Genomic DNA, 27,839 nt, shown 5'->3' on the forward strand with positions numbered 1-27,839 from the left:
GTGAGATGTGTAATATATGTTATAAAGGAAGTTTATCATGTACTAACATTGTTATTTTTATTTGGAAACTGCTGACATATTTTTTTCCTGATCTTCACCCACTTGCCAAAAGGGAGTATTTTTGAAAGGGTTTTTTGATAAGATGTATGTCCTTTCAAAGTGCTGCAATAAGCTATACTTCTGTTAAACGGAAGTTGGGTTGGAACGCATATGCGTTCCAAGCCTCAGTCATGTCTCTTTAGACTTTGGAAGTCATGTGACCAATTCAATAATTGTTCCATCCCGGGAGACACAAGATAGAGTCTAAAACGAGACTTGGACCACATAGGAAGGAGGTAATGAAACGCAAATAGTGTCCTCCACCTCAATTTTATATTTCACAAATACCACCGTTTTTTTAGCACATTCTAATAATCTATGTAATAGAAGCACGTAAGAGAGTGGTATGAGATGTGGGAATAAATAATGTCAGCAGGAGGGTAATGTTTTTGTGAAAATATGTTTATTTCCTCATTCTTTTTTATAATTGGAATGCATTGATTTTAAATAGTATTGAAGGTTTTCTTTGCAAATGAATGTATGACGTATGAACCATATATTTGAGTGACTTCCTGTATAAAAGGGAGACAAATTCGAACAGCCCTATCCTTGATAAAGACCTGTCTTAAGAGGTAGAAACGTGCTGGATTGTGAAGCTGTGAACTGAATCCTTGTATTACCATCTGAAGCACCAGAGGAGCAAAGTTTGAGCAAAAATCTTGGGAGCTTACCATCAAACGCTCATACAGATCACTGTCTGGTAGGGGTCCATCTATTACCTCATTGCTCCAGCTTTTTTGATTTTAATTCATATATTTTTATAATTATACCTGTTTTTGTCCATTTTTGTATGTTTGATGCCAGCTGCGTTGTCAGCTACTATGTCCAATAAAAATATCCTTTAGTGTTAAACGGTATCACGCTAGATCTGTCTTATTTCACTTTATCCCATATCACACTGAGGGATCATCCCTGATGCAAGAAGAGAACAAAGACATTTTGACACCCTGCCTGATTTCAACTTCTTTCCTGCAATTGTTCTCACATAAGGATTGGATGGTGAAGGATCAACATATATTACACACCAAAAAGATTGGAGAAATTAAGGCGAATATATATTTACTGTTTAGTAAGTAGAACCACAAAGGAGAGGAAATATGGTGGAATCTGCTATATGAATTCATAAGTGATTGTTTAAAAAGAGTCAATTGGATTCTGTATAATGCTGAATTAATAGTATTATCTTAACGATGTTGCACTATGTTGTATTATGTAGTTTTTTTCACATGTCATGTTTCACTGCAAACTTATGAGGAAGAAGTGACCACCACAGTATGATATGTGGATCGTCTCATCAGCTGAATTGAAGTATTCTCTCTTTTTGATTTATGGTTCATATTTCTGCTTTTATATCACATTGGTTTATTATCTTTCTATTTTGAAAGCTGGTTATATGTGAATACACTTAGTAGCGCAGGAAACTCTTTACCAATATTTACATAGATTTGTTATTTTAGAAACATTTGTGTGGTTCCTTTAAGAGGAACCAGCGGCAACTAAAAACAGCGCAGCTTACTACTTGTCACATATATTCTTTTATATACCTTTCTTCACACAAAGATAAGTGGAAAACTGCTGCAGTATGTTTTCACATAGGAATAAGAGGAATCATTTAATTAAAGAAGTGTTTGATCTAGAAAATAATCAGTCTGATGTATGTGATGAAGATCTTGATACCATCCTAAACAAATTAGAAAAGATTTTATTGAAAGAAAATAAAATATGGTGGGAAGTGACCACTTTAGAGAGATATCAAATGGACCATCTTATCCCGAAGGGACTCATTGTCACTAAGGCACCATCTTTTGAGTCCTCTTCTAAGGAATTTAAAATAAGATGGAATTCTGTCTTCCAGGAATGCTCCTTTTCCTTGATGAATCTTTTCGTCAGATAGATGAGAGCAGATCTGGTAGATATGGATAAAGAAATCCAAAATTGTTGATCAAACCTTTTGAAGATTTGTAAGATGTTAAAGAGAGTATACATAGATTATAAAATACAAAGAAAATGAAGAGAAAAATACAAAGGAATTAATACATAAGAAACAGAAAAAATATAAAAGAGACAAAGAACCATTGGAGAAAAACAAAAGAGATTCAGCTGATAAAGAGGAGAGAGATAGGGGTAGAAGTTATCATTGTAAAAATAAAGATCTAGATGACAGTGAGAAAGAAGATGGAGAAAGCATGAAAGAATATGATCTTGTAGCCCATGATACAGCACTACCAAGTAGAAGAGCAAAGAGACAGCAAAGAGAAATCTCCTATAATCATAGAAGTCCTATAGAGCCTAAGAGATTCACAAAATATAGAAATGACAAATGGGATTCTTATAAAGAAAGAGAAGAAAATCATTCCCATCCACCATGGACAAAGGGATTCAGTAGGAATGATCTGTATAAAGCAAGAGAGAAAATCCAGATTCCCATAAAAAAATAAGTATGAGATACTGAGGGAAGAGGATGAAGGACTTTTTTTGTTATAAAGAAGTCCATTACCCATGAAGAGGTTTATAAAACCATGGACCAACCCCAGGTGTTAATAATTAAGAGAAATAAGAAAACCACCAAAAGGGGTAAACGAGGTGGCAACCAATCTTACAAGAAACCTAAAAGAAAAATTAAAAAAGTTAACTTTAATGAAACAACAGATGTCGAAAAAGAAAAGGGGGCTAAAAACTGAGACAATGAGAACCAAATTTACAATTTAAGTTCATAGACATTAAATGATCACGAGATTTCACTTTTATTGAAAGGTTTAAAATTTTCTCCCACCTATATGCCAGATTCATTTACGACATATATAGACATTCAAAAATATATTCGTAAACTCACGCTAAAAATATTTTTTTATTTAAAAGACAATTCAAAGGATGATTGTCATACAGATATAGAAATTAAAGAAGAGACTAAGATAAGAAATTATAAGTTTAAGAATAAATCAACGTTTTATCCAACCCATATGAAAGGTCCTTATATAGAAAGCTTCTATAGACGTATCACAGATTAGATGAAGACCATATTATGTCCAGATAAGAAAAATAATAGGAACAAATGTAATGTAACTAGGAAAGAAAAGTTATCATTACAAAAGTTGAAAAAGGATGAATCTATTACCATTAGACCTGCCGATAAGGGAGGGGGGTTTGTCATCCAAGATAGAAAAGATTATAACAAAGATATAGAAAGACAGATATCAGATTAAAATACATACTGTCAACTATAGTAAGATCCTACTAATTCCATCAAAGAGAAATGTAATAATTTGATTGAGGAATATAGAAATATGTTAACTGAAGAAGAGATTGATTATCTCACAATAGAATAATAAACTACTCCACATATCTATATTTTACCAAAAATCCACAAAAGTGCAAAAAATCCCCCTGGAAGACCGATTATATCCGGCATTAATAGCATCACCACAAATTTGTCATTGTTTATTAATTCATATCTACAACCTTTAGTAAGTTCAACTCCCACCTATTTGAAACACTGGATATTTTCTTAACAAATTATCTCAGGTGGGGTGGGGAGAAAATTACACATTAGTTACAGCAGACGTGAATGCTTTATATACCATTATACAACATGATGTAGGTATTAAAGCTATAAAATTTAATTTAGAAAACGCCAGTTTCTCCAACAGAATGATCAATTTCATAATGGAAGATATAAAATTCATATTGGATAACAACTATCTTTACTTCGATGGAGGTTATTACCTCCAAAAAACTGGGACAGCAATGGCCACCAGGTTTGGCCCAAGCTATGCCAATCTTTTTATGGCTAGTTGGGAATGCCAGTTTTTGGGAACTGACAACCCATTTGGGGCAAGATGACTCAGATGAAGTTTTTGAGTATAATATAGATGAGGGACAATTGAGACCAGTCACCACAAAACACATTACAAGGGATATAACTAAGACAACAATGAGGACTGTGGTCCCTGGAACAAGCGAGGTGTCTGCAGATGCAGCTCCCTCTCAGTTTTTGCCTCTCCTAAATCAGCAGGGCCAGCAAGTGATTTCCTGAGATACAGAGTGGAGAATAGAAACAAGTATATGTTGAAAACCCAGATTATCAGGCTCCTGTTCAAGTAGAACAACAGGGACAGCAAAGTACGACTTCAGATGAAACATACACTGCCCAAGAGCTACAGACTTTGGGAACTAGTTTCAGGCAGAGAGAAGAGGAAAGACTGCTAGAATGGACATTATGCATTTGGGATGAGGGTGAAGATACCATTAAGTTAGAAGGCTTAGAGGCAGTACAGCAAGGATCTTTGAGTAAGGATTCCAGAGAGTGGAGTTATTTGCATACAGACATACCATGATCTGTTACCATCACGCCCAAGTAGAATGGCTGATCCTCCTGGAAATACAGTAGGAGTATGGTCGTTATTGACATTAGTTATGATTTCAATCTCCAAGGCTTACCCTAGTGATTTAGCACCACAAACACAATGGCATGAAATAGGAGAGGACATATATCAGTTGAGAGTGTTGGGATGTATGAGTGGTATGGAAAATGCAGGAGTTGAGATAAATCCTAATTGGGAGGGTCCGGAATTGAGACAAGGGACAGGCATGGTAACAAGTTTGTTCCTTAAGTATGCCACTAGGATGTATATGACCCCATTGTTCACCACATTGTCCCTTGTTAGAGATCCCAATGATGGAAAGACTGTGTGGCAGGTGTGTGAGTCATTACCACGACAAGAGTTATTTAAAAATGGGAAAGCATTGCACAAGAGCAAGAAGGGGAAGGGCAGTGGTTCAGTACAGTCTAGATACATAGAAAAATGTGAGCTGCCTGCGCAAGCCCCTCTTCCTCCACGCCCATCACTCTATCAGGACGCGAGGGATGCATTACATGAGATGGATTGGGACACAAGACATGCACCTCCTACATTGACAACAACTTGGAAAGTCCCCAAACCTCTCCAATGATGGGAAGACGGGTCTTTGGCACACCACCAACCAAGGGGGTGTGATTAAATATGATATTTGTGCACTGAAAACCAAAGATCATGTAAATTGTGCAATCAAGTGGGGAGGAGGAGAGTCAATGACGTCATCTACGGCGTTGCTTGACCCAGGACCTGAGGTTTCATTGTTTCATAGGTCCCACTTACCTAGTGAAACTTGTAGTTAGAGGAAATGCTAAATGGGAATCAGTTTACATTCCACCTCCAGTGAACCTCAAGCAATATCACATACATCGAGGTCATGAAGAAATTACAAAGACTATTGACAACTACTTGAAAGCTGGGGTGTTCAGAGATGCAAGAAGTCCCAAAAACTCACCTTTATTTCCGATGTGGAAACCAGACAGAATATATTGCCTCATTATGGGGTGAAACAAAGTAGCGCCCCCTCTGGCAGCCGCAGTTCCTGACATGATAACTATTGTGGAGAAAATACAAGACACATCAGGAGAATGGCATGCTGTGATCGATTTGGCTAATGCATTTTTCTCTAACCCAATAGCACAGGAGAGTGAATATTAATTTGCATTTACCTTGGAGGGAGGAGAATATACCTTACAGGTAGTCCCCCAAGGCTATAAACACAGAGCGACAATCTGTTACGGCCTGGTATCCAGAGTTTTAGAAATAGTCAGTCCAGAGCTCAGCTGCAGTGTTTACCACTACATTAATGACATCATGCTGTCAGGAAATACAGCAGAGCAAGTCGCAAAGGATCTACAGACACTGATCAAGCACATGGAGAGCCGAGGGCACACAATCAATAGAGTCAAAGTGTAAGGCCCAACCCAGTCTGTAGAGTTTCTGGGGAGTTTTCGGGTATCCGACTGCCTCTCCGACATCTCCTCCTGGATGTCCGAGCGCTTTCTCAAAATCAATATCTCTAAAACCGAACTCATTGTCTTTCTGATGCCATATACCCATAAAAGTAAGGGTGGATTGCCAGAAAGGGAGGGCCCAAGATGATATTGTCCTTGGTCCCTCCCATCCACCCTTATGTTATATATTAAAAAAGACATGTACAGTTTAACAAACCAAGCACTTCAGCGACAAGGAGTGCTACTTTTGAGGCTGACATGCTTGGTTTGTTTGGGCCCCACAAAACAAGCTACCCATAGGCTTAAAGCAAATAAACTAACAGTGCTGTCAATGAACTCTAAAACTATAGCGAGCTGACTGGTTACTAATCAACAGAGTAATGGCACAAGCACACAGCAGTCTATAGCAGTGGCAGAAAAGAAAAGTTGTGCAAGATGGAATTGTCCTTCGGACCTCCAACCCACCCTTATGTTGGATTGACATATTATGATTAATGGGCAGCAGACTAGACAAGGTTTTAAAATCAACAATATAATGACATTGACAGTATTATTAGGACAACAATTGAAATGTAGACAGTATTTATTAGGTTGAAAATTCAAGTGTAGACAGTATTGTCCCTAGATCGTACCATGTCCCTATCTCTAGACCTGTTCCTATTCCTGTCCCTAGAACTGTCCTTAACCATATCCCTAGCTCTATAATAGTACAGTCCACATATGAATAGTCTACCTAATCATACTGTCCACCATGTGAATTGCCAACCTAATAATACTGTTGACAGCTGAATTGTCCACTGTTACACAAGCTGATAGACCAATGCCAAAATGTAAAACAGTGCAAGATGGAACTGTCCTTGGGCCCACTCATATGTTAAAGGAAATGTACAGTTTAACAAACCAAGCACTTCAGCGACAAGGACTGTCATTTTTGTGGCTGAAGTGCTTGTTTTTTTGGGGCCCCCACAAAACAAGCTACCAATGGGCTTAAGGCAGCTGAACTAACAAGCTGTGAATTAACTCTACAGTGGCAAGATGTTGTTGTCATCATCCTCACCCTCACACAATATTAATTCTTCCTCACTGGAATCCACCATTACATAAGTCTCTGTACTGTGATGCAATTGCCAGTAAAGGCCTTCCTCATGGAATTTATTGTTCATTTTGACAAACATAATCTTTTCCACATTTTTAGGAAGTAGACTCCTACGCCGATCGCTGACATGGTTCCCGGCTGTGCTGAAAACTCTTTCTGAGTACAGCTTAGGTATCTCAAAGCAAGTTTGTAAATGGGTCTCCAAATTGCCTTTTTTCCCTCCCAGTATGTAAAGGGACTCTCTGATGTGTCTATTTGTACACTGTCATTAAAATAAACCTTCACCATCCTTTTGGATGTTGATAGTAGGATCAGGTGGAGTTACGCAGAAGTGTCACAAATTTTGGGCAATCGTTAGATCATACCAGGGAGTATATATACTAAACTGCATGTTTAAAAAAGTGGAGATGTTGCCTATAGCAACCAATCAGATTCTAGCTGTAATTTTGTAGAATGTACTAAATAAATGATAACTAGAATCTGATTGGCTGCTATAGGCATCATCTCCACTTTTAAAACCGCAGTTTAGTAAATATACTCCCAGATGTCAAAATGTTGTGCTGACTCATATGCAACATCACTGGGCCTGTTGGGAAAGCTAAAGTTTTAGCAAGCAGCAGATGCCTGAGAAACTGAAGGAGGAGATGTCGTCGTGTCATGTACCACTAGAGCTGTCAACCTGCTCACCAGGAGCTCATTGCATCTCTTGAGATCTGGGTCAGTTGGAAAGAAAGAGAGGACATAGCTCTTAAGCCTAGGATCAAGCACAGTCACCAAAATGTGCTGATCCAATTTTAAGATGCTGATGCTGATAACTCTTGGATCCTGGCAAAGTGAATAAAGTACTTGATCTACAAGTCCGACATACTTAGCGGAATTACTTTGTTTCATTTCCTCCTTCAATTTCTCAAGCTGTTTTTCCAAAAGTCTAATTAGGACAGCATTTCCTGCATGTTCCTCTTATTTTTAAAAAGCTCCGAACCACCAAGTTGATTGTGTGAGCAAAACAGGGAATGTAGTTATAGAGATGTCTTGGGCAGATGGCAAGATAAGTGTGTGTGTTTGTGCAATACAGAGCATAAATGAATGCCAAAATATCACAAAAAAGTCAGAAAACTTTTGACTTTAATGTCTTAATTGGTCTTGTATCGCTAATATTACATGCCGCAGATCTGTTACAATGGAAAAAAAACTTTTGTGTTGTAATTCAGCCAGGTGTTTACTGTTTATATCTTTTTTTGGTGGCAGAGCACTTTTTACCAGTTGGTTTCATAGAATGTCTGCTCTTTTGTATATGAATTTTGGTTTGTAGGGGAGAATCTTTTTAAATTTATCATCTCTCAATAGAATGTCCCAGTACATTCAAGTCAAATGTTATTGCTGATTCCTATACCATCAGAGAGAAACTAACGTATGACACCTCAGGGGTAGTCTACTTGCTAGAATGCCTCTACAGTGTCTTCAGCAGTCACACCAAACATATTCAAATATTTACAAAGTCCCATAACTGTAACACTGGCTATTACAGTTAGATCCCTAACTGACAACTGGACACTTGTTGGCACCAGTCTTCCAACCAAAGCACAAACCTAGCTATTTAAGCTTCCTGTCAAAGCATTGCTCTAGCAGCTAGACTGGAGAGTGACAAGGACATTGCCACCCCACCTGTTTCTGTATTAGCAATGACACAGAGCAATTTGACTGGAGAGTGACAAGAACACTGCAACCCCTCCAGTTTCTGTATGAGCAATAGCACAGAGCAATGACACTGGTGAGGAGACTGATAAGAAAAACACTGCCTTCCCTCTTGTTTCTGTGTGAGCTAAGGCACAGTACAATGTCACTGGAAACTGTGAAGAACACTGTCACCCCTCCTCTTTCTGTTTTAGCTATGATGCTGGCCAACTACACTGGACTGGAGACTGTCAAGAACGCTGCTACTAATTCTGTGCCTGTCACTGAAATGGCGCTGGATCTCTTATGGAGGGGCGGTACTTATAGAACCCAAAACTCGCAAGATCCGATGATGCAACAATGATGTTTTGCCTCGTTTTCAGCTCCGAGGGCACACAAAAGTGCTGAGCTGGCTCGGCTCTGTACACAGATCTGCAATGTTTTGGTGGGCTCGGTTTTCGGAAATCTGAGCCGGAACATCTCTAAAATGGAGTAAAGAAAAGAAGAAAACAGATCATAATAGAACTGACCAATTTTGAATGCCTACTGGTTGCCAAACATAGATGCCTGAAGTACTATTCATATGAATGAAATTACACCATTCTCATTATCTATCTTCACATCCCTGATGAAGCCCTATTGTGGGTGAAATGCGTACGGTAAGATAATATTGACAGCTAGACAGACATTTACCACATAGATCAATCTATTACACTATCACTGTGGCTACTAATTTTCACCAGTTGTCACACTTGAAGGCTCTGGGAACTTCCCAAAGGGTTGCTCGAGTTGGTCCTACCCTCCTAGAGGTGCGGAGTCTAACGGAGAGTGAGGTTTTCACCAGTGACACCCGCAAGGGAGTATGGGCTCGGCTCCCTAACTGCAGGTCTCGGTCCTCACAGAGGGTGACGAGCGATCCCAGACAGAGAACCTAGTATACATTGACTGGAGGTTAACTGGGAGTACGGTGGAAGCCTTTAGAATCTGGATGACAGAGAAGTGAGATGTTCTGAAACTGTGGTTGCCGTAGATGTCCTGTGGAACTGGGAAGCCCCTAGAATCAGGATGACCAAGAGGTGAGCTGTTCAGCAACTGTGGCTGCCGTAGATTTCCTATGGAGCTGGGAAGCCCCTAGAATCAGGATACCCAAGAGGTGAGATGCTCTGCAACTGTGGTTGCTGTAAAAGTCCTATGGAGCTGGGAAGCCCCTAGAATCTGGATGACCGAGGGATAAGATGTTCTGCAAGACAGGTTGCCGTAGAAGTCCTGTGAAGCTGGGAAGCCCCTAGCATCAGTATGACTGAGGGATGAAATGTTCTGCAACGGTGGTTGAAGTAGAAGTCCTGTGGAGCTGGGAAGCCCTTAGGATCAGGATGACCGAGGGATGAGATGTTCTGCAACAGAGGTTGCCGTAGAAGTCCTGTGGAGCTGAGAAGCTCCTAGGATCAGGATAACGGAGGAATAAGATGTTCTGCAACGATGGTTGCCGTAGAAGTCCTGTATAGCTGGGAAGCCCTTAGGAAACGGTGCAATGTTCTGCAACAGCCTGTTAGTGGAGTGAAGCGCTGGAGCATCAGGCGCAGAATGAATGCAAGTCCTTCCGGAAGACTGTCAGAAACATGAAGATTAGAAGAATAATACAGCACAGGGAGGCTTGCAGGGGTAAACAGTAGCCAAAGCCTGGGAATAACTGATCAGTAGGTGAGAGCTAAAGATTTGGCATCATTTACCTGCAAGGAAGTGCCATTTATAGAGAAACAGGCCAGCTGATTGGTCAGTCCATCTGGATAGTGAAGATGTCAGGTCCTTGGATGCGCAGAACCTGTCAAGATGGCGACCGCATAGGGGAGCTGCGGCTTCCATCCGGAGAGATGCTTCCGCTGATGAACAGGTAAGTGACAGCGGGGGTGCCAGTTTGTGGTCAGCGGGTCTGAGTCATGACACCAGTACTCATATGTTGGCAGAATACTGCACAATACAGCCGACTAGATCAAAGCAGTGGTGGCATAGAGAAAGAAATGAGAGAAAAAACAACTGGGACATAAGACTACAACTGCGCATGCCTGCACTCAGGGACATACCAAGAGAGGACACTAACTTGAAGGGAGTTAAAAGTGATCCTGCAACCGAGCCTGCACAGTTTTCATCAAAAACTGTAATTCCAGCATTTGTTTCTACACCACTTTTGGATTACTTATTTGATGTTAGAATGCATCATACTTTCATGCTATATATACAAACTGAATTGTTTGGAACTGGATCTTGTCTACCTGGCAATTTATAAAAACTGACCTGTTCAAAGTTTTTTTGGACTTTTTTGTGATATTTTGGTATTCATGTATGGTCTGTATTGCATAAACACATACTTGGCATGTGAGTGGATTTACTCTAGGGGCTAGATTTACAAAAGCTGCGGGTTTGAAAAAGTTGGGATGTTGCCTATAGCAACCAATCAGATTCTAGCTATCATTTTGTAGAATGTACTAAATAAATGAAAACTAGAATCTGATTCGTTGCTATAGGCAACATCCCCACTTTTTTAAACCTGCAGCTTAGTAAATCTAGCCCTGGGACTTTTCTTGCCATCTGGGAAAGACATGTTCCTTGGACTTTGGGTATAAGTAGTTCATTATGAGTTACCATTTGACAACTTTTTAGCTTGTCTATTTGTGTACCTATATTTATGTAAAAGCTGCAATATTTGTTTATGTGCAATACAACGATATCTATTTGGTCTTGTCAGAACTGTATAACAACTGTGTTTTTACCATAATTTAAGACTGACATAATTCAAAAAATTAATCTCTATAACTATATTTCATATACATCTATCTTTAGGGTATATATATTTAAAACCTATACTATATTTATATAACACAATTTTTTCTACAGCACCTGGGGTAACCATTGTATAACCATTGTATAAATATCAACTAGAGGAGAAGGACCCCCTAGACTTTACTCCCCAAATCTACCTACCTATCCTTGTTAAAACAGGGAATATGATGGAATTCACCCAGCAGTAATGCTCTCACATTGGTGGCATTATCAGAAATCACATATCCTGTGGAGAGTCTAGGCGGAATATGCCATGTTGCAATGATATCCCTCAGTTTTTCTAACAGGTTGTAAATCATATGCCTCTTAGTAAAGTCAGTGATACACAGAGTAGCCAGCCTCTGAAAAATATGCCATTGTTTGTTAGCTGCTGCTGTTACTGCTGCTGAAGGTGATTCACCAACCCACTGGGCTGTCACAATCATATAATCTTTAGTTCCGCTTGTCCACATATCTGTGGCAGTGGGTAGACTGACATTTTGTTGCCCAATAATTAGTTTTTTTCTAACCTCCTGGTACAGGTGAGGAATTGCTTGACCAGTAAAATGGTGTAGAGATGGAATTTGGTAGTGGGAACACCGGAGCTCAATTAACTGTCTAAAACCTGCTGCATTAATAGTGGATATTGGATGCAGATCTAATACTAGCATAGTCACCATGACGCCTATGATCTGCTGGGCTACTGGGTGACAGCTGTCATACTTGCTTCCTCTTGCAAAAGATTGTTTAACAATCAATTGTTGCTTTAAACTACTGGTAGTCTTCTTCTTGGTCTGCTTCTGGGATGAAGATCCACCCCCAACAGCAGCAGCAGCAGCAGCAGCAGCAGTGGGTCAAACGCTCAAGGATTCTTCTGAGGAATCCTTGATTGCGGAGGAGTCATCTAGCCTTAGCAACTTGGATGCAGGACTAACTCCGATCACTAATTAGGATATTGATGATGAAGGTGTTGACGGTGTAGATTGCAGGTGCTGGTATCTAGCTGAGAGAAAAGAGCTTGCTGATGCTGGACTACTTTTTGTTATTTTATTAGCATAAGTTTTTATTTTCCAAAAAACTTGCCATGAACTCACTTCAAATGGCATAACATAGATGAGGTTCCTAGATGGTTAAGGTTCCTAGCTCTACTGACTGTAAATTACAAACGCTACAAATGGTTGATTGACTGTTGTCAGGATTTGGGTAAAATAATTCCACACATAAGAGGTGGATTTTTTGGTTTTATGCCCAGGCATGACAATGGCCTTCTTTTTATCACTGGCAAGAACTGCTTCCACTGGTGCATGACATAGACAAACAACAACCTCATCATCAACATCCTCATTAGTGCCGTCATCACCTACGCAAATATCCCCCACATCCTGTTGCAAATCCGAAGTGGCATCCTCAATTTCTATATCACCAGCTATACTTGTGCTGCTTATCCACACATTTTCAGAAATGTTGAAAGGAGGTTTCTTTATGAGTACAGTATCAGGAAGGTCAGGCTCACACATAGCACTTATGGATAGACTCTCCTCAGGGATTTGTGACATCTCCGAACACACTTCTGTCAACTGATCATGATCCATATCAATGAACACACACAATTTGTCCAAAATTTAACTTTTTCAGCAAATGACAAATGAGTAGAGTACACACTGTCAGGCAGTGATTTTTGAGAACAATGCTGTCAGATAGTATACACACACTACAGTGTGCAATTTGAATAAAATAGAAAAAGTTGCTTTATTTGGAAGCAAATGACAACTGAGTTATGACAACTGAGTAGAGTACGCACTGTCAGGCAGTGATTTAGGTGTTGTGTTGCAAAATAGAATGAGATTTGTCGCTGGAGACTGGAAAGTGACAAAACTGCTGCTAGCCCTCGTGAGTCTGTGTGAGCAATGGCGCCGGGTCTCCTGGGGAGGGAAGGATTTATGTAATCAAAAACCCACAAGATCCGATAATGCAACATTGACGTTTTGCCTCCGAGGAGAGCACCGAGCCAGCTCGGCTCAGTGCACAGATTTACTTAGTTGAGGGGGCGCGGTTTTCTAAAAACCGAGCCTGCGCATCTAGTAAGGAGGGGAATCAAAGAGTGTGGGAAGTTGCAGAACAAGACTTGTTTTTGGGACTTCTGTTGAATTAAGCTCAGTACATTTGACGTGGTGAGTAACATAATCTACTTCAATTAAGCAATATTATAGAACAGACAGTATATTTGTTTGGGAAAAATGTTTCTGTAATGAATGTAAAGGAAAATAGTTTTACATGTTTTTTCTGTACCAAATATGCTAGTGGGTCCCAATGTAGCTACCCACTAATGGCTCCACTGACACTGTGACCCTTATCAGTATTTAAATTAATTTAAATAATACTGTATCCTGACTCATTACATATAATATTAAATGTAAAAATCAATAAAACCATGGGGTGCTTCCATGGTGTACAATCATTTGACAATTTATTCAAACACAATAAAAACAGATATTACATGTACCAAAATTACGATATATATAAGCATATATCGAAACAAGGCTCCTCTGAAGTTTTGATGTTAAATAAAAGTCCTGCTCCTGCTCAATAGATGTACAACAGGCAGGATCCTCAGCTCTCACAATGGCTCTAAAAAATACCAATATTGTGAGAACAAAACCCTACATGTTCTCTCAAACTTCATCAGGGGTATGAACGAAACATGTAGAGTTTTGTCCTCAGAATATTGGTATTTTTTAAAGTCATTTTGTAGAGTGATTTTTTTATTGCTATGGCAATATTTATGGAACAGTTACACCTGCTGATTCGGACAGCTTCAAGTATTCCTCCTTGGTATCAACATCACCCGTCATACTTAGATAAGTGCTGTTTTTAATGGTATCTTTTATAATAAAGTGATTATAAGTGAGAGCTGAAGATCCTGCCTGTAGTACATCTATCGAGCATTTGACAGATAAGCTTTATCTTTATTTGAAAAATGCCTTCATTCATTAGTTTCATTGATTGTATATTACTATCAGCACCCTTTCTTCCTATGATTGTTTACCTTAAATGTATATTTACGTTTTAAAGACACATTTAATAACAATTGATTATTTGGGCACCATTTTCTTGTGTGTTATAATATTAAGGGGTATATTTACTAATCTGCGGGTTTGAAAAATTGAAGATGTTGCCTTGAGCAACCAATTAGATTCTAGCTATTATTTTGTAGAATGTGCTACATAAATGATAACTAGAATTTGATTGGTTGCTATTAGGGATGAGCGCACTCGGATTTATGAAATCCGAGCCCACCCGAACGTTGCCGATCCGAGTCGGATCCGAGACAGATCCGGGTATTGGCGCCAAATTCAAATCTGAAACTGAGGCTCTGACTCATAATCCCGTTGTCGGATCTCGCGATACTCGGATCCTATAAATTCCCCGCTAGTCGCCGCCATCTTCACTCGGGCATTGATCAGGGTAGAGGGAGGGTGTGTTAGGTGGTCCTCTGTCCTGGTAGATCTCGTGCTGTGCTGTTTAGTTCTGTGCTGTGCTGTTTAGTTCTGTGCTGTGCTGTGCTGTGCTGTGCTGTGTTCTGCAGTATCAGTCCAGTGGTGCTGTGTGCTGTGCTCTGTCCTTCTGAGGTCAGTGGTGCTGCTGGGTCCAGTGCTGTGTCCTGTTCAGTCCAGTGGTGCTGTGTCCTGTGCTCTGTGCTTCTAAGAGCATAGTTATTTCCCCAATATTCCCCTGTGTTTAAAAAAATAAAAAAAAGTTATTTAAAAAAATACCAAAAACTAATTTAATTTTTTTTAATTACCACAAAATTTGCACAACCAATCCTGCAGTATAAGCCCATTGGTACTGCAATATTACCAAGTTCACACATTCAGCAGTAAAAGTCCAGTGGTACTGCAATATTACAAAGTTTACACATTCTGCAGTATCAGTCCAGTGGTGCTGTGTCCTGTGCTCTGTCCTGCTGAGTTCCGTAGTGCTGCTGGGTCCTGTGCCGTGTCCTGTTCAGTCCAGTGGTGCTGTGTCCTGTGCTCTGTGCTTCTAAGGGCATAGTTATTTCCCCATTATTCCCAAGTTTTTAAAAAATAAAAAAAAAGTAAAAAAAAAATTACAATTAAAAATTAAAAAAAAAATATATATAATTATAACCAAATTTGCAAAACCAATCCAGCAGTATAAGTCCATTGGTACTGCAATATTACAAAGTTTACACATTCTGCAGTATCAGTCCAGTGGTGCTGTGTCCTGTGCTCTGTCCTGCTGAGTTCCGTAGTGCTGCTGGGTCCTGTGCCGTGTCCTGTTCAGTCCAGTGGTGCTGTGTCCTGTGCTCTGTGCTTCTACGGGCATAGTTATTTCCCCATTATTCCCAAGTTTTTAAAAAATAAAAAAAAAGTAAAAAAAAAATTACAATTAAAAATTAAAAAAAAAATATATATAATTATAACCAAATTTGCAAAACCAATCCAGCAGTATAAGTCCATTGGTACTGCAATATTACAAAGTTCACACATTCTGCAGTATCAGTCCAGTGGTGCTGTGTCCTGTGCTCTGTCCTGCTGAGTTCCGTAGTGCTGCTGGGTCCTGTGCCGTGTCCTGTTCAGTCCAGTGGTGCTGTGTCCTGTGCTCTGTGCTTCTAAGGGCATAGTTATTTCCCCATTATTCCCAAGTTTTTAAAAAATAAAAAAAAAGTAAAAAAAAATAAAAAATTTAAAAAAAAAAAATATATAATAATTATAACCAAATTTGCAAAACCAATACAGCAGTATAAGTCCATTGGTACTGCAATATTACCAAGTTCACACATTCTGCAGTATCTTGTGCTACATATAATGGAGACCAAAAATTTGGAGGATAAAGTAGGGAAAGATCAAGACCCACTTCCTCCTAATGCTGAAGCTGCTGCCACTAGTCATGACATAGACGATGAAATGCCATCAACGTCGTCTTCCAAGCCCGATGCCCAATCTCGTAGTACCGGGCATGTAAAATCCAAAAAGCCCAAGTTAAGAAAAAGTAGCAAAAAGAGAAACTTAAAATCATCTGAGGAGAAACGTAAAGTTGCCAATATGCCATTTACGACACGGAGTGGCAAGGAACGGCTTAGGCCCTGGCCCGTGTTCATGACTAGTGGTTCAGCTTCACCCACGGATCTTAGCCCTCCTCCTCCTCCCCCCCCCTACAAAAAATTGAAGAGAGTTATGCTGTCAGCAACAAAACAGCAAACAACTCTGCCTTCTAAAGAGAAATTATCACAAATCCACAAGGCGAGTCCAAGGATGTTGGTGGTTGTCAAGCCTGACCTTCCCATCACTGTACGGGAAGAGGTGGCTCGGGAGGAGGCTATTGATGATGTAGCTGGCGCTGTGGAGGAACTTGATGATGAGGATGGTGATGTGGTTATTGTAAATGAGGCACCAGGGGGGGAAACAGCTGATGTCCATGGGATGAAAAAGCCCATCGTCATGCCTGGTCAGAAGACCAAAAAATGCACCTCTTCGGTCTGGAGTTATTTTTATCCAAATCCAGACAACCAATGTATGGCCATATGTAGCTTATGTAAAGCTCAAATAAGCAGGGGTAAGGATCTTGCCCACCTAGGAACATCCTCCCTTATACGTCACCTGAATAACCTTCATAGTTCAGTGGTTAGTTCAGGAACTGGGGCTAGGACCCTCATCGGTACAGGGACACCTAAATCCCGTGGTCCAGTTGGATACACACCAGCAACACCCTCCTCGTCAACTTCCTCCACAATCTCCATCAGATTCAGTCCTGCAGCCCAAGTCAGCAGCCAGACTGAGTCCTCCTCAATACGGGATTCATCCGAGGAATCCTGCAGCGGTACGCCTACTACTGCTGCTGTTGCTGCTGTTAGTCGGTCATCTTCCCAGAGGGGAAGTCGTAAGACCGCTAAGTCTTTCACAAAACAATTGACCGTCCAACAGTCGTTTGCCATGACCACAAAATACGATAGTAGTCACCCTATTGCAAAGCGTATAACTGCGGCTGTAACTGCAATGTTGGTGTTAGACGTGCGCCCGGTGTCCGCCATCAGTGGAGTGGGATTTAGAGGGTTGATGGAGGTATTGTGTCCCCGGTACCAAATCCCGTCGAGATTCCACTTCACTAGGCAGGCGATACCAAAAATGTACAGAGAAGTACGATCAAGTGTCCTCAGTGCTCTAAAAAATGCGGTTGTACCCACTGTCCACTTAACCACGGACATGTGGACAAGTGGTTCTGGGCAAACGAAGGACTATATGACTGTGACAGCCCACTGGGTAGATGCATCCCCTTCCGCAGCAACAGCTACAGCTGCATCAGTAGCAGCAACTACAAAATGGCGGCTCGTGCAAAGGCAGGCAACATTGTGTATTACAGGCTTTAATAAGAGGCACAACGCTGACAACATATTAGAGAAAATGAGGGAAATTATCTCCCAGTGGCTTACCCCACTTAGACTCTCATGGGGATTTGTGGTGTCAGACAATGCCAGTAACATTGTGCGGGCATTAAATATGGGCAATTTCCAGCACGTCCCATGTTTTGCCCACACCATTAATTTGGTGGTGCAGCATTACCTCAAGAGTGACAGGGGTGTGCAGGAGATGCTTGCGGTGGCGCGCAAAATTGCTGGACACTTTCGGCATTCAGCCAGTGCCTACCGCAGACTAGAGGCACATCAAAAAAGCATGAACCTGCCCTGCCATCACCTCAAACAAGAGGTTGTGACGCGCTGGAACTCTACCCTCTATATGCTGCAGAGGATGGAGGAGCAGCAAAAGGCCATTCAGGCCTACACAGCCACCTACGACATAGGCAAAGGAGTGGGGATGCGCCTCAGTCAAGCGCAGTGGAGACTGATTTCCGTGTTGTGCAAGGTTCTGCAGCCATTTGAACTTGCCACACGAGAAGTCAGTTCCGACACTGCCAGCTTGAGTCAGGTCATTCCCCTGATCAGGCTGTTGCAGAAGCAGCTGGAGAAAGTGAGGGAGGAGCTGGTAAGCCATTGCGATTACACCAAGCATGTAGCTCTTGTGGATGTAGCCCTTCGTACGCTTTGCCAGGATCCGAGGGTGGTCACTCTTTTAAAGTCAGAGGAATACATTCTGGCCACCGTGCTCGATCCTCGGTTTAAAGCGTATGTTGTGTCTCTGTTTCCGGCGGACACAAGTCTACAGCGGTGCAAAGACCTGCTGGTCAGGAGATTGTCCTCTGAAGAGGACCGTGACATGCCAACAGCTCCACCCTCATTTTCTTCCACATCTATGGCTGCGAGGAAAAAGCTCAGTTTTCCCAAAAGAGGCACTGGCGGGGATGCTGATAACATCTGGTCCGGACTGAAGGACCTGCCAACCATTGCAGACATGTCTACTCTCGCTGCATTGGATGCTGTCACAATAGAAAAAATTGTGGATGATTACTTTGCTGACACCATCCAAGTAGACATGTCAGACAGTCCATATTGTTACTGGCAGGAAAAAAAGGCAGTTTGGAAGCCCCTGTACAAACTGGCTCTATTTTACCTGAGTTGTCCCCCCTCCAGTGTGTACTCGGAAAGAGTTTTTAGTGCAGCGGGGAACCTGGTCAGTGAGCGGCGAAGGAGGTTGCTTCCTCACAACGTTGAAAAAATGATGTTTATAAAAATGAATAATCAATTCCTCAATGAAGTACAGCACTGCCCTCCAGATACTACAGAGGGACCTGTGGTTGTGGAGTCCAGCGGGGACGAATTGATAATGTGTGATGAGGAGGAAGTACACACTGTAGGGGGAGAGGAATCAGAGGTTGAGGATGAGGACGACATCTTGCCTCAGTAGAGCCTGTTTAGTCTGTACAGGGAGAGATGAATAACTTTTTTGGTGTGGGGGCCCAAACAAACCAATCATTTCAGCCAAAGTTGTTTGGTAGGCCCTGTCACTGAAATGATTGGTTTGTTAAAGTGTGCATGTCCTATTTCAACAACATAAGGGTGGGTGTGAGGGCCCAAGGACAATTCCATCTTGGACCTTTTTTTTTGCATTATATGACCAATCAACAGTCGTTTGCCATGTTCAAAAAGTAAAACCAAATTTAAAAAAATTCAAGAAATTAAACCAAAAGTAAAATGCCGTGTCATAATTTAAAACAAGAGGTATTGACGTGCTCTAAAACTACTGTATTGTTGTTTATATTTTATAAACACTACACTTGAAAGCTTGAGTCTTTCAATAAAAAAGTAACTGTCCATTGCACGAATATTTGCAACAGGGACAATTTTAGGGTTAAGAAAGTCAACTAATAACACTTCGACGCTGTCTGTCTTTATAAACACTACACTTGGAAGTTGGAGGAGGTATTGTGGCCCCGGCACCAAATTTACTACCGGGGCCACTCCACTGTGCAGTCCATATTTAGGTGTATCAGATATTAAACAACGGTGACAGTTGATGCCCAATTTTTTAATTATATTGTGGCCTCGGTACCAAATTGTGTACCGGGGCCACCACACTACGCAGTCCATACCCTTTTTTGGTGGAATTCTGACACGTGGAGGGTTTTTTAATTATATTGTGGCCTCGGTACCAAATTGTGTACCGGGGCCACCACACTACGCAGTCCAGATACTTGTTTGGTGGAATTCAGACCAGTTGAGGGTTTTATTATTATATTGTGGGGACCACTCTATCTATACCACACTACAACTCTATACCACTCTATTTAATACTTTAATTCTATTTAATACTTTAATTCTATTTAATACTTTAATTCTATTACTAATTACCATAAAGAGGAACTGCCGCTTCTATTTAATACTTTAATTCTATTAGTAGTTACCATAAAGAGGAACAAAATAAATCAATTTTACCAAAAGTATAATATGACTTAGACTTACAAACACTACACTTGAAAGATGGTGCCTTTAAATGAAAAAGTCAGTCTTCATTGCACGACTATGTGCAACAGGGACAGTTTTTTGGTTTACAAAGTCAACCAATAACACTTGGACCCTGTCTGTCTTTAACATACTTGATGGGATCTCAATGACGAATTGTCTGTACCATGTTTGGAGGAGGTATTGTGGCCCCGGTATCAAATTGGGTACCGGGGCCACCCCACTACGCAGTCCAGATACTTCTTTGGTGGAATTCAGACCAGTTGAGGTTGTATTTATTTTATTGTGGCCCCGGCACCAAATTTACTACCGGGGCCACTCCACTGTGCAGTCCATATTTAGGTGTATCATATATTAAACAACGGTGACAGTTGATGCCCAATTTTTTAATTATATTGTGGCCTCGGTACAAAATTGTGTACCGGGGCCACCACACTACGCAGTCCATACCCTTTTTTGGTGGAATTCTGACACGTGGAGGGTTTTTTAATTATATTGTGGCCTCGGTACCAAATTGTGTACCGGGGCCACCACACTACGCAGTCAAGATAGATAGATGCGTATCATAGATAAAGTACATTCAGTGGTGTGGGGCAAATTGAAAAATATTCAAAATGCACTGACATTATCAAAAACAAGAGGTTGTCACACGCTAAAACTCCAACATGTATATGATGGAGAGGATGGAGGAGCAGCCGTATGTGTAGTGTAATGCAGACCTGTTGAAGGTTTTTTATATATTTTATTGTGGTGCCCAGTGCCCACTCCTCTAGGCAGTCCAGGTACATTTATTGGTGCGAATCATAAAAGTTCAGGGTTTTTAATATATTGTGGTGACCCACTCCTCTACGCAGTCCAGGTACATTTATTGGTGCGAATCATAAAAGTTTAGGGTTTTTAATATATATTGTGGTGACCCACTCCTCTACGCAGTCCAGGTACATTTATTGGTGCGAATCATAAAAGTTCAGGGTTTTTAATATATATTGTGGTGACCCACTCCTCTACGCAGTCCAGGTACATTTATTGGTGCGATTCATAAAAGTTCAGGGTTTTTAATATATTGTGGTGACCCACTCCTCTACGCAGTCCAGGTACATTTATTGGTGCGAATCATAAAAGTTCAGGGTTTTTAATATATATTGTGGTGACCCACTCCTCTAGGCAGTCCAGGTACATTTATTGGTGCGAATCATAAAAGTTCAGGGTTTTTAATATATTGTGGTGACCCACTCCTCTACGCAGTCCAGGTACATTTATTGGTGCGATTCATAAAAGTTCAGGGTTTTTAAGATATTGTGGTGACCCACTCCTCTACGCAGTCCAGGTACATTTATTGGTGCGATTCATAAAAGTTCAGGGTTTTTAATATATTGTGGTGACCCACTCCTCTACGCAGTCCAGGTACATTTATTGGTGCGATTCATAAAAGTTCAGGGTTTTTAAGATATTGTGGTGACCCACTCCTCTACGCAGTCCAGGTACATTTATTGGTGCGAATCATAAAAGTTCAGGGTTTTTAATATATATTGTGGTGACCCACTCCTCTACGCAGTCCAGGTACATTTATTGGTGCGATTCATAAAAGTTCAGGGTTTTTAATATATTGTGGTGACCCACTCCTCTACGCAGTCCAGGTACATTTATTGGTGCGATTCATAAAAGTTCAGGGTTTTTAAGATATTGTGGTGACCCACTCCTCTACGCAGTCCAGGTACATTTATTGGTGCGATTCATAAAAGTTCAGGGTTTTTAAGATATTGTGGTGACCCACTCCTCTACGCAGTCCAGGTACATTTATTGGTGCGATTCATAAAAGTTCAGGGTTTTTAATATATATTGTGGTGACCCACTCCTCTACGCAGTCCAGGTACATTTATTGGTGCGAATCATAAAAGTTCAGGGTTTTTAATATATATTGTGGTGACCCACTCCTCTACGCAGTCCAGAAAGATACCTTGTTGCAACGTTTTGGACTAATAACTATATTGTGAGGTGTTCAGAATACACTGTAAATTAGTGGAAATGCTTGTTATTGAATGTTATTGAGGTTAATAATAGCCTAGGAGTGAAAATAAGCCCAAAAACTTGATTTTTAAACTTTTTATGTTTTTTTCAAAAAAAATCCGAATCCAAAACCTTAAATCCGAACCGAGACCTTTCGTCAAGTGTTTTGCGAGACAAATCCGAACCCCAAAAATAACGAAAATCCGGATCCAAAACACAAAACACGAGACCTCAAAAGTCGCCGGTGCACATCCCTAGTTGCTATAGGCAACATCTCCACTTTTTCAAACTCGCAGTTTAGAAAATATACCCCTAAATGTGTAAATGTTAAGATCAGTCATTGATTAATAACACTGAAGAAATATGATGTAATAATTACGACACCAATTATTTATGTTAATTATTTATTGTCTTTAATGCTTGGTTTTAATTCAGGTTATTTAATAGGTTTCCAAAACACGTCTTAGAGATCCAACTTTGCTGTTGAGGGCTCCCCATGCAATGAATCTCAGGTACTCGCCTGGCTTCAGGAAGTACTGCCTTCCTCTATAGTTGGGTAGCTCATAGAAGATCCATGAACCTTCTAGGATGTTACAGGAGTGAATTTCATGATAGTTGAATAGCTCAAATAGAGCTGGGCAATCTTCAGTGAGTTCTTGCATTTCACCTCGGAAATCTTCTCTTTCATAGATCCGGATCTTGTGAGTTCCTCTGTACTATAGAATAAGAGGAAAGACAATATGATGATATCGCTGGCTTAGGTGGTATAATGTTTAATGAGTACATGGAAATTATTGTAATGCAATACTAGTGTTAACAATGTTATTCTTCATGTGTATAATGTATTTATTTTGCTTTTCACAGTGTATATCCATGCACAGTTCCTAACAAATAAGAGCAAATATCCTTTTTGTGAGATCAAGATGACAATTACGGGACACTTACACTGCACCAGCTATAAGGCAGGTGAAATACTCGCTGATGAAGATGACTTGTTGTTAACTAGCTGCATATGCAGCTGATTGCGAGGCGGAGGCTACTCGGGATGCTGTGCATATAGACGGAAATACGTAATTTTTCCATGATCTTTTTATTAATAATTCATTCCCATTTACCTACGTTGCATTAGCCCCCTTGTGTCTTAAATGTTTCCTACAATGTAAGCTCTCGCGACCAGGGCCCTCTCTCCTTCTGTCTCCTTGTCTGCCCCCATCTTTTTCATCTGTCCTTCCTTGTATTTTGCCTCCGGAATGTGCTTTCCGACACTTGCTATATACCCTCCTATTATGTATTATGTACCATATTATGCTTAATAGTATTATTATTATTATTATTATTAATAATAATAATAATAATAGTAATAATAATAATAATAATAATAATAACAAACAGTAACCATGTGTTAAGAAAACATGTTTGAAATGTGCTGCTGTAAATATGGGTTTCCTCTTGATACATACATTTACAAAAATACAAATCTTCACTAATTATATTGTAAAATTTAGTTCTTAGCACTTATAAGTGTATTCAAGGGGTGTAACTATCCCCAAGGCAGCCCATGTGGCTGCTATGGAACCTGGCGATGAATGTTCACCAGCTCTAGAGGACCATGCTCTTTTTTTCTGAGTATAAGTGTGGGCCATTGAGCACTGTTTGTGATTTTAGTTTCACTGTGATGCATACTCAGTAAACTATAGCGGTGAGCATTTTAGCATCATTGCCCCCTATTTGCAAAATTTTGCTGTGGAGCCTGGAGACAGCTAGGTATGCCCCTGAGTCTATAAAAAGAAATCAAACAAGATATGTTTCATCCAAAGAAACTTACGGGAGAAATCAGTCGGCAGGATCTTATAGAGTCATTGAATCCCATCCACTGTTGAAAATCAGGGTATTCCCCCTTCCTCAGGAAATATTGATGTCCAGAGTAGTTTGGGCGTTCATAGAGCATCCAGTTTCCATTCTCCACACGGATGGAGTTGCAGCGGCTGAAGTGTGAGTGCAGTTCTGAACAGTCAGAGCTGCACTCATAGGAACGGCCCTGGAAGTTCTTGTCCTCAAAGAAGATAATCTATAAATAATAATAATTTTGCCAATAACTATTTAGTCATATATTGTTGCATTTATTCTTTAAATAATTACATGTACTTAAAATTTTGAAGTGTAGCATAATCTGTAATTCAGGTAAAAATAGTGCCTAAAATATGCTAGACTGCAATGACAAAAATCATTTTGTAGTTTATGTCTGACATTCTGCTCAGAAACGACAGTGAGGAGGGAAATGTACTTTAATGCATCTGCAAGTGGCATTGCTAAAATAATGTTAAGTTGTAGCACAACAACCGATTCAATACATTTGTAGTCACTCCTACAATCCATGCACATACAGTATACAGTTGTAAGTGCCTCCAATAAAGGATTACACTTCTGTTTATTATAGCCAAATTGATGATGAAGTCATACAAAATCAAATGCTAGACTGCCTCTTGGGTATTTTGGAACGCTGTGAAGCCACATGTATGACACTAGTAGATGAAACACGTAAAGAAACATTTGTTCTCTTACCTTTCCCATTGTATCTGTTCTGGATGGAACACCTTAGGAGTAATAGAAAATTCACCATCCCTTATATATATTACTGCTCCTGAATTAGTATAGCTGACACAAAAGCTGACTTTTTTATTTGTTCCAATTAATCCACCGTCTTTTGTTTTTTTTCTGTTTTATTTTGATTGTGATCGAAAATTCTTTGTCTTTTGTAAGCATAGGGATTTTATTTATTGTTGTGATAAATGAAACTACAGTGGACACTAACTGTCAGCATAGGCATAGAAGTTACTAGGTTTTACTTTAAACAGAAGAGCTTCAATTATATGTTGTATTAATCACATTTACTTTTGCTAGAAATATATTACACAATGTACTTTCCAGATAAACTAATTGACACTAAATGTTAAGAAGTGTGCTACAGGGCTAAAAGCAGGATTTCCAAATACTTGAATTAAGAAAAAGACAAAAAATCGTGACACAGACCTGTTTCCCCAGTGTATACAGAAGTGTATAGAGAAGGAAGGTAAATGCAGAATACTTTAACAACATTAATGCACCTTATAGGTGATCAGCTCTCACATGCAAACAATCACCATAAGAATACAGTGTAATGGTAATAACTAACAATAGTTCAATTTATAGTCCATAAAATACTATTTCAATTTATCTTGTTTAGTCCATCTTAATGTTCAATAGAGCATTGATGAAGAATGTCATTCCTTTCAATGAATTATGGTTTATGAATACTCATTAACTCAAAGAAATGTGAAAAAAATGGAAGTGTAATCTTGCAAATAATATGCAAAAAACGTGAAATGCTGCCAAGCCAATATTTTAGTGAAAATGCAAATTTGGCACGTACACCCATCGAATGCACCTCTCCAGTTAAGTGATTCATCTTCAGACGTAAGACCATTTGTGTGCTATATTTTCTATGAAATCGCTCTGTGCATGTTCAGAAATGGACTTTTACACCATCAAACGGAATTAATCTTGTATGCAATTCATCTGTGAATGCAAACATCACTTACAGCTGCATAGGACTTGAAGGGCGAAATGAGGGAGGGGAGGAGTGGATTAACATAGCCTAGGTATGGTAAAGGTGTTCCCAAGCAGATACGGGCTATTCAAATTCATGCTTACGCTAAAGAACGCTCCTTTTCAGATGTAAGATTTGCACCTACTCCATGGCAGGTAACTGAAGGATGATAGTGATGACCAAACATGGCATTTACTCTCACAATATAATGGGATGATTAAAAACACCTTGAAGGGCAAACCTGACAACACTCATTTTTACAAACAACATCATAGTCACGTAGCCAAGGGAAAGTGTTACACATTGCACCAGCTAACCTGCATTTTGGTCACTGTTCTTACCTGTTTCTCACTCCCTGCATTCACTTGCTGGTCTGAACTGAGCATTCTATTGATTGGCTTATTGCCAGTCAGTTCTGTCTATTTAAAGCACCTGCTTCTCTACTAAGTTTCCAGATCTTCAGGTGTCCTTATCTGTTAGGACGCTGTTCTCTATGGCTTCCATCTGCACATCTGTATCCTGTGTTACCTGTTCCACGATCAAGATCTGTGGTATTATTTCAAGAACATTGTGCCTTATAATGGGTCCCATCCTCAAACTATTCGCTTTCCAGGGATCTCAGTGCATCAGTTCTCTGAAGTTCACCATTTCTCAGTTAGTATCCTGTGTTACCTGTTCCACGATCAAGACATGAGGTATTGTTGCAGGAACCTCGACCTCATAATCAGTCCTGTTCACAGATAATCAATTTCTAAAGACCTCAACGCTTTGCTTCACTGCCATTCACTTGAACCTCTGCAGTTATCTTCCAACAGACCTGCTCCACTTCACGGTTCCATCTCACCCTGCTCTAATCCCCCTTAGAGGACTGTGACCTGCGACTAAAGAGCAGCTAAGCAATTTTTCCCTTGTGGTTATCCCTGGTGAATAACTCTCTACCGTTAGATTCCGCACCTCTCTGGAGGTAAGTCTATTTAGAGCGGGGCTTTGAGGTCTATTCCAAACTCAGGCTCTGTCACAAAGAGTAGTCGATGGTGGCTGTTTACCAGTGGTTTGCGCTACTGAACAAAGAGGCGTGGTGTCTAACATACCCCTGGTATTCACCAAGGACCCCTACAAAGAAGTATGGTCTTCACTGGAGAAACAGGTAAGTTAAATAACATAACAGACATTCCAAGGTCAAAGCCGAGTGAGAACATAGTACCGAATTAGAATGCAGAGAAAGGTCAGGGAAGTCAAAGGTCGGAAGCTGGTCGAGTAGTACAGACAAAATCGAGATCCAGAAGGAGAGGTCAGGAGCAAAACCAAGGTCACAATAGGTAGTCAAGCCAAACAGGAACAGGAGAAGGGAAGTGGGTCACGGGAACTGGGAATAGGTAAGGAATGCTGGAGCTAGGGTGGAGCTACTACTCTGGTACCCTAGTGGTGCAAGAGGTCTCCTTATATAGGGGCCTTAATTGGGGTCCTGGCAGTCGGTGACATCACTGACTGCTGAATTGAACAGAGAGAAGCATCCAGTTGCTTAGCAATGGGATGCGCGCATACGCTGTGAACAGAAAGTCAACCGTGCGGAAGTCACGTCCCAACGCTTAGCAACGGGACGTACCCAGTCGGAAAGAGTATCTCTGCAAAGCAGGGAGAGTTGGGGGCGGTGCCTAGCAATTATAAGATCATTGCAGGTGGACACCATTGCGCCATTTTGTTTCCAAAGAAGGAGAGAAAAAAAAAATGCTAACTGGTTACGTAAAAGAGGTAGGTGAAACTTCCACATGTGTGTCTTAGTAGTAACAAAAGCAGTTTACTTTATTTTGAATGCATGGCATATGTTAACATGTGAGGATGCTTTAAATTGTCTTACTGACCCTTTTAAAAAATGTGT

The 27,839-nt window shown here is 40.3% G+C and overlaps 1 protein-coding gene across 1 annotated transcript; it reads right to left on the reverse strand.

The window, feature by feature from the left end:
* Positions 1-22,786: 22,786 nt before the first annotated feature.
* LOC142096997 (gamma-crystallin B-like) lies at positions 22,787-24,963 on the reverse strand. The gene is made up of 3 exons (XM_075178606.1): positions 24,937-24,963; positions 24,200-24,442; positions 22,787-23,090 (listed from the first exon to the last, which is right to left on the reverse strand). Exons 1-3 carry the CDS (start codon positions 24,943-24,945, stop codon positions 22,815-22,817), a joined length of 528 nt encoding a protein of 175 aa, XP_075034707.1. The 5' UTR covers positions 24,946-24,963; the 3' UTR covers positions 22,787-22,814.
* Between the last annotated feature and the right edge of the window lie 2,876 nt (positions 24,964-27,839).

This window comes from Mixophyes fleayi, chromosome 7 (genome assembly GCF_038048845.1).
Source record: "Mixophyes fleayi isolate aMixFle1 chromosome 7, aMixFle1.hap1, whole genome shotgun sequence".
Taxonomy (NCBI): Eukaryota; Metazoa; Chordata; class Amphibia; order Anura; family Limnodynastidae; genus Mixophyes; species Mixophyes fleayi.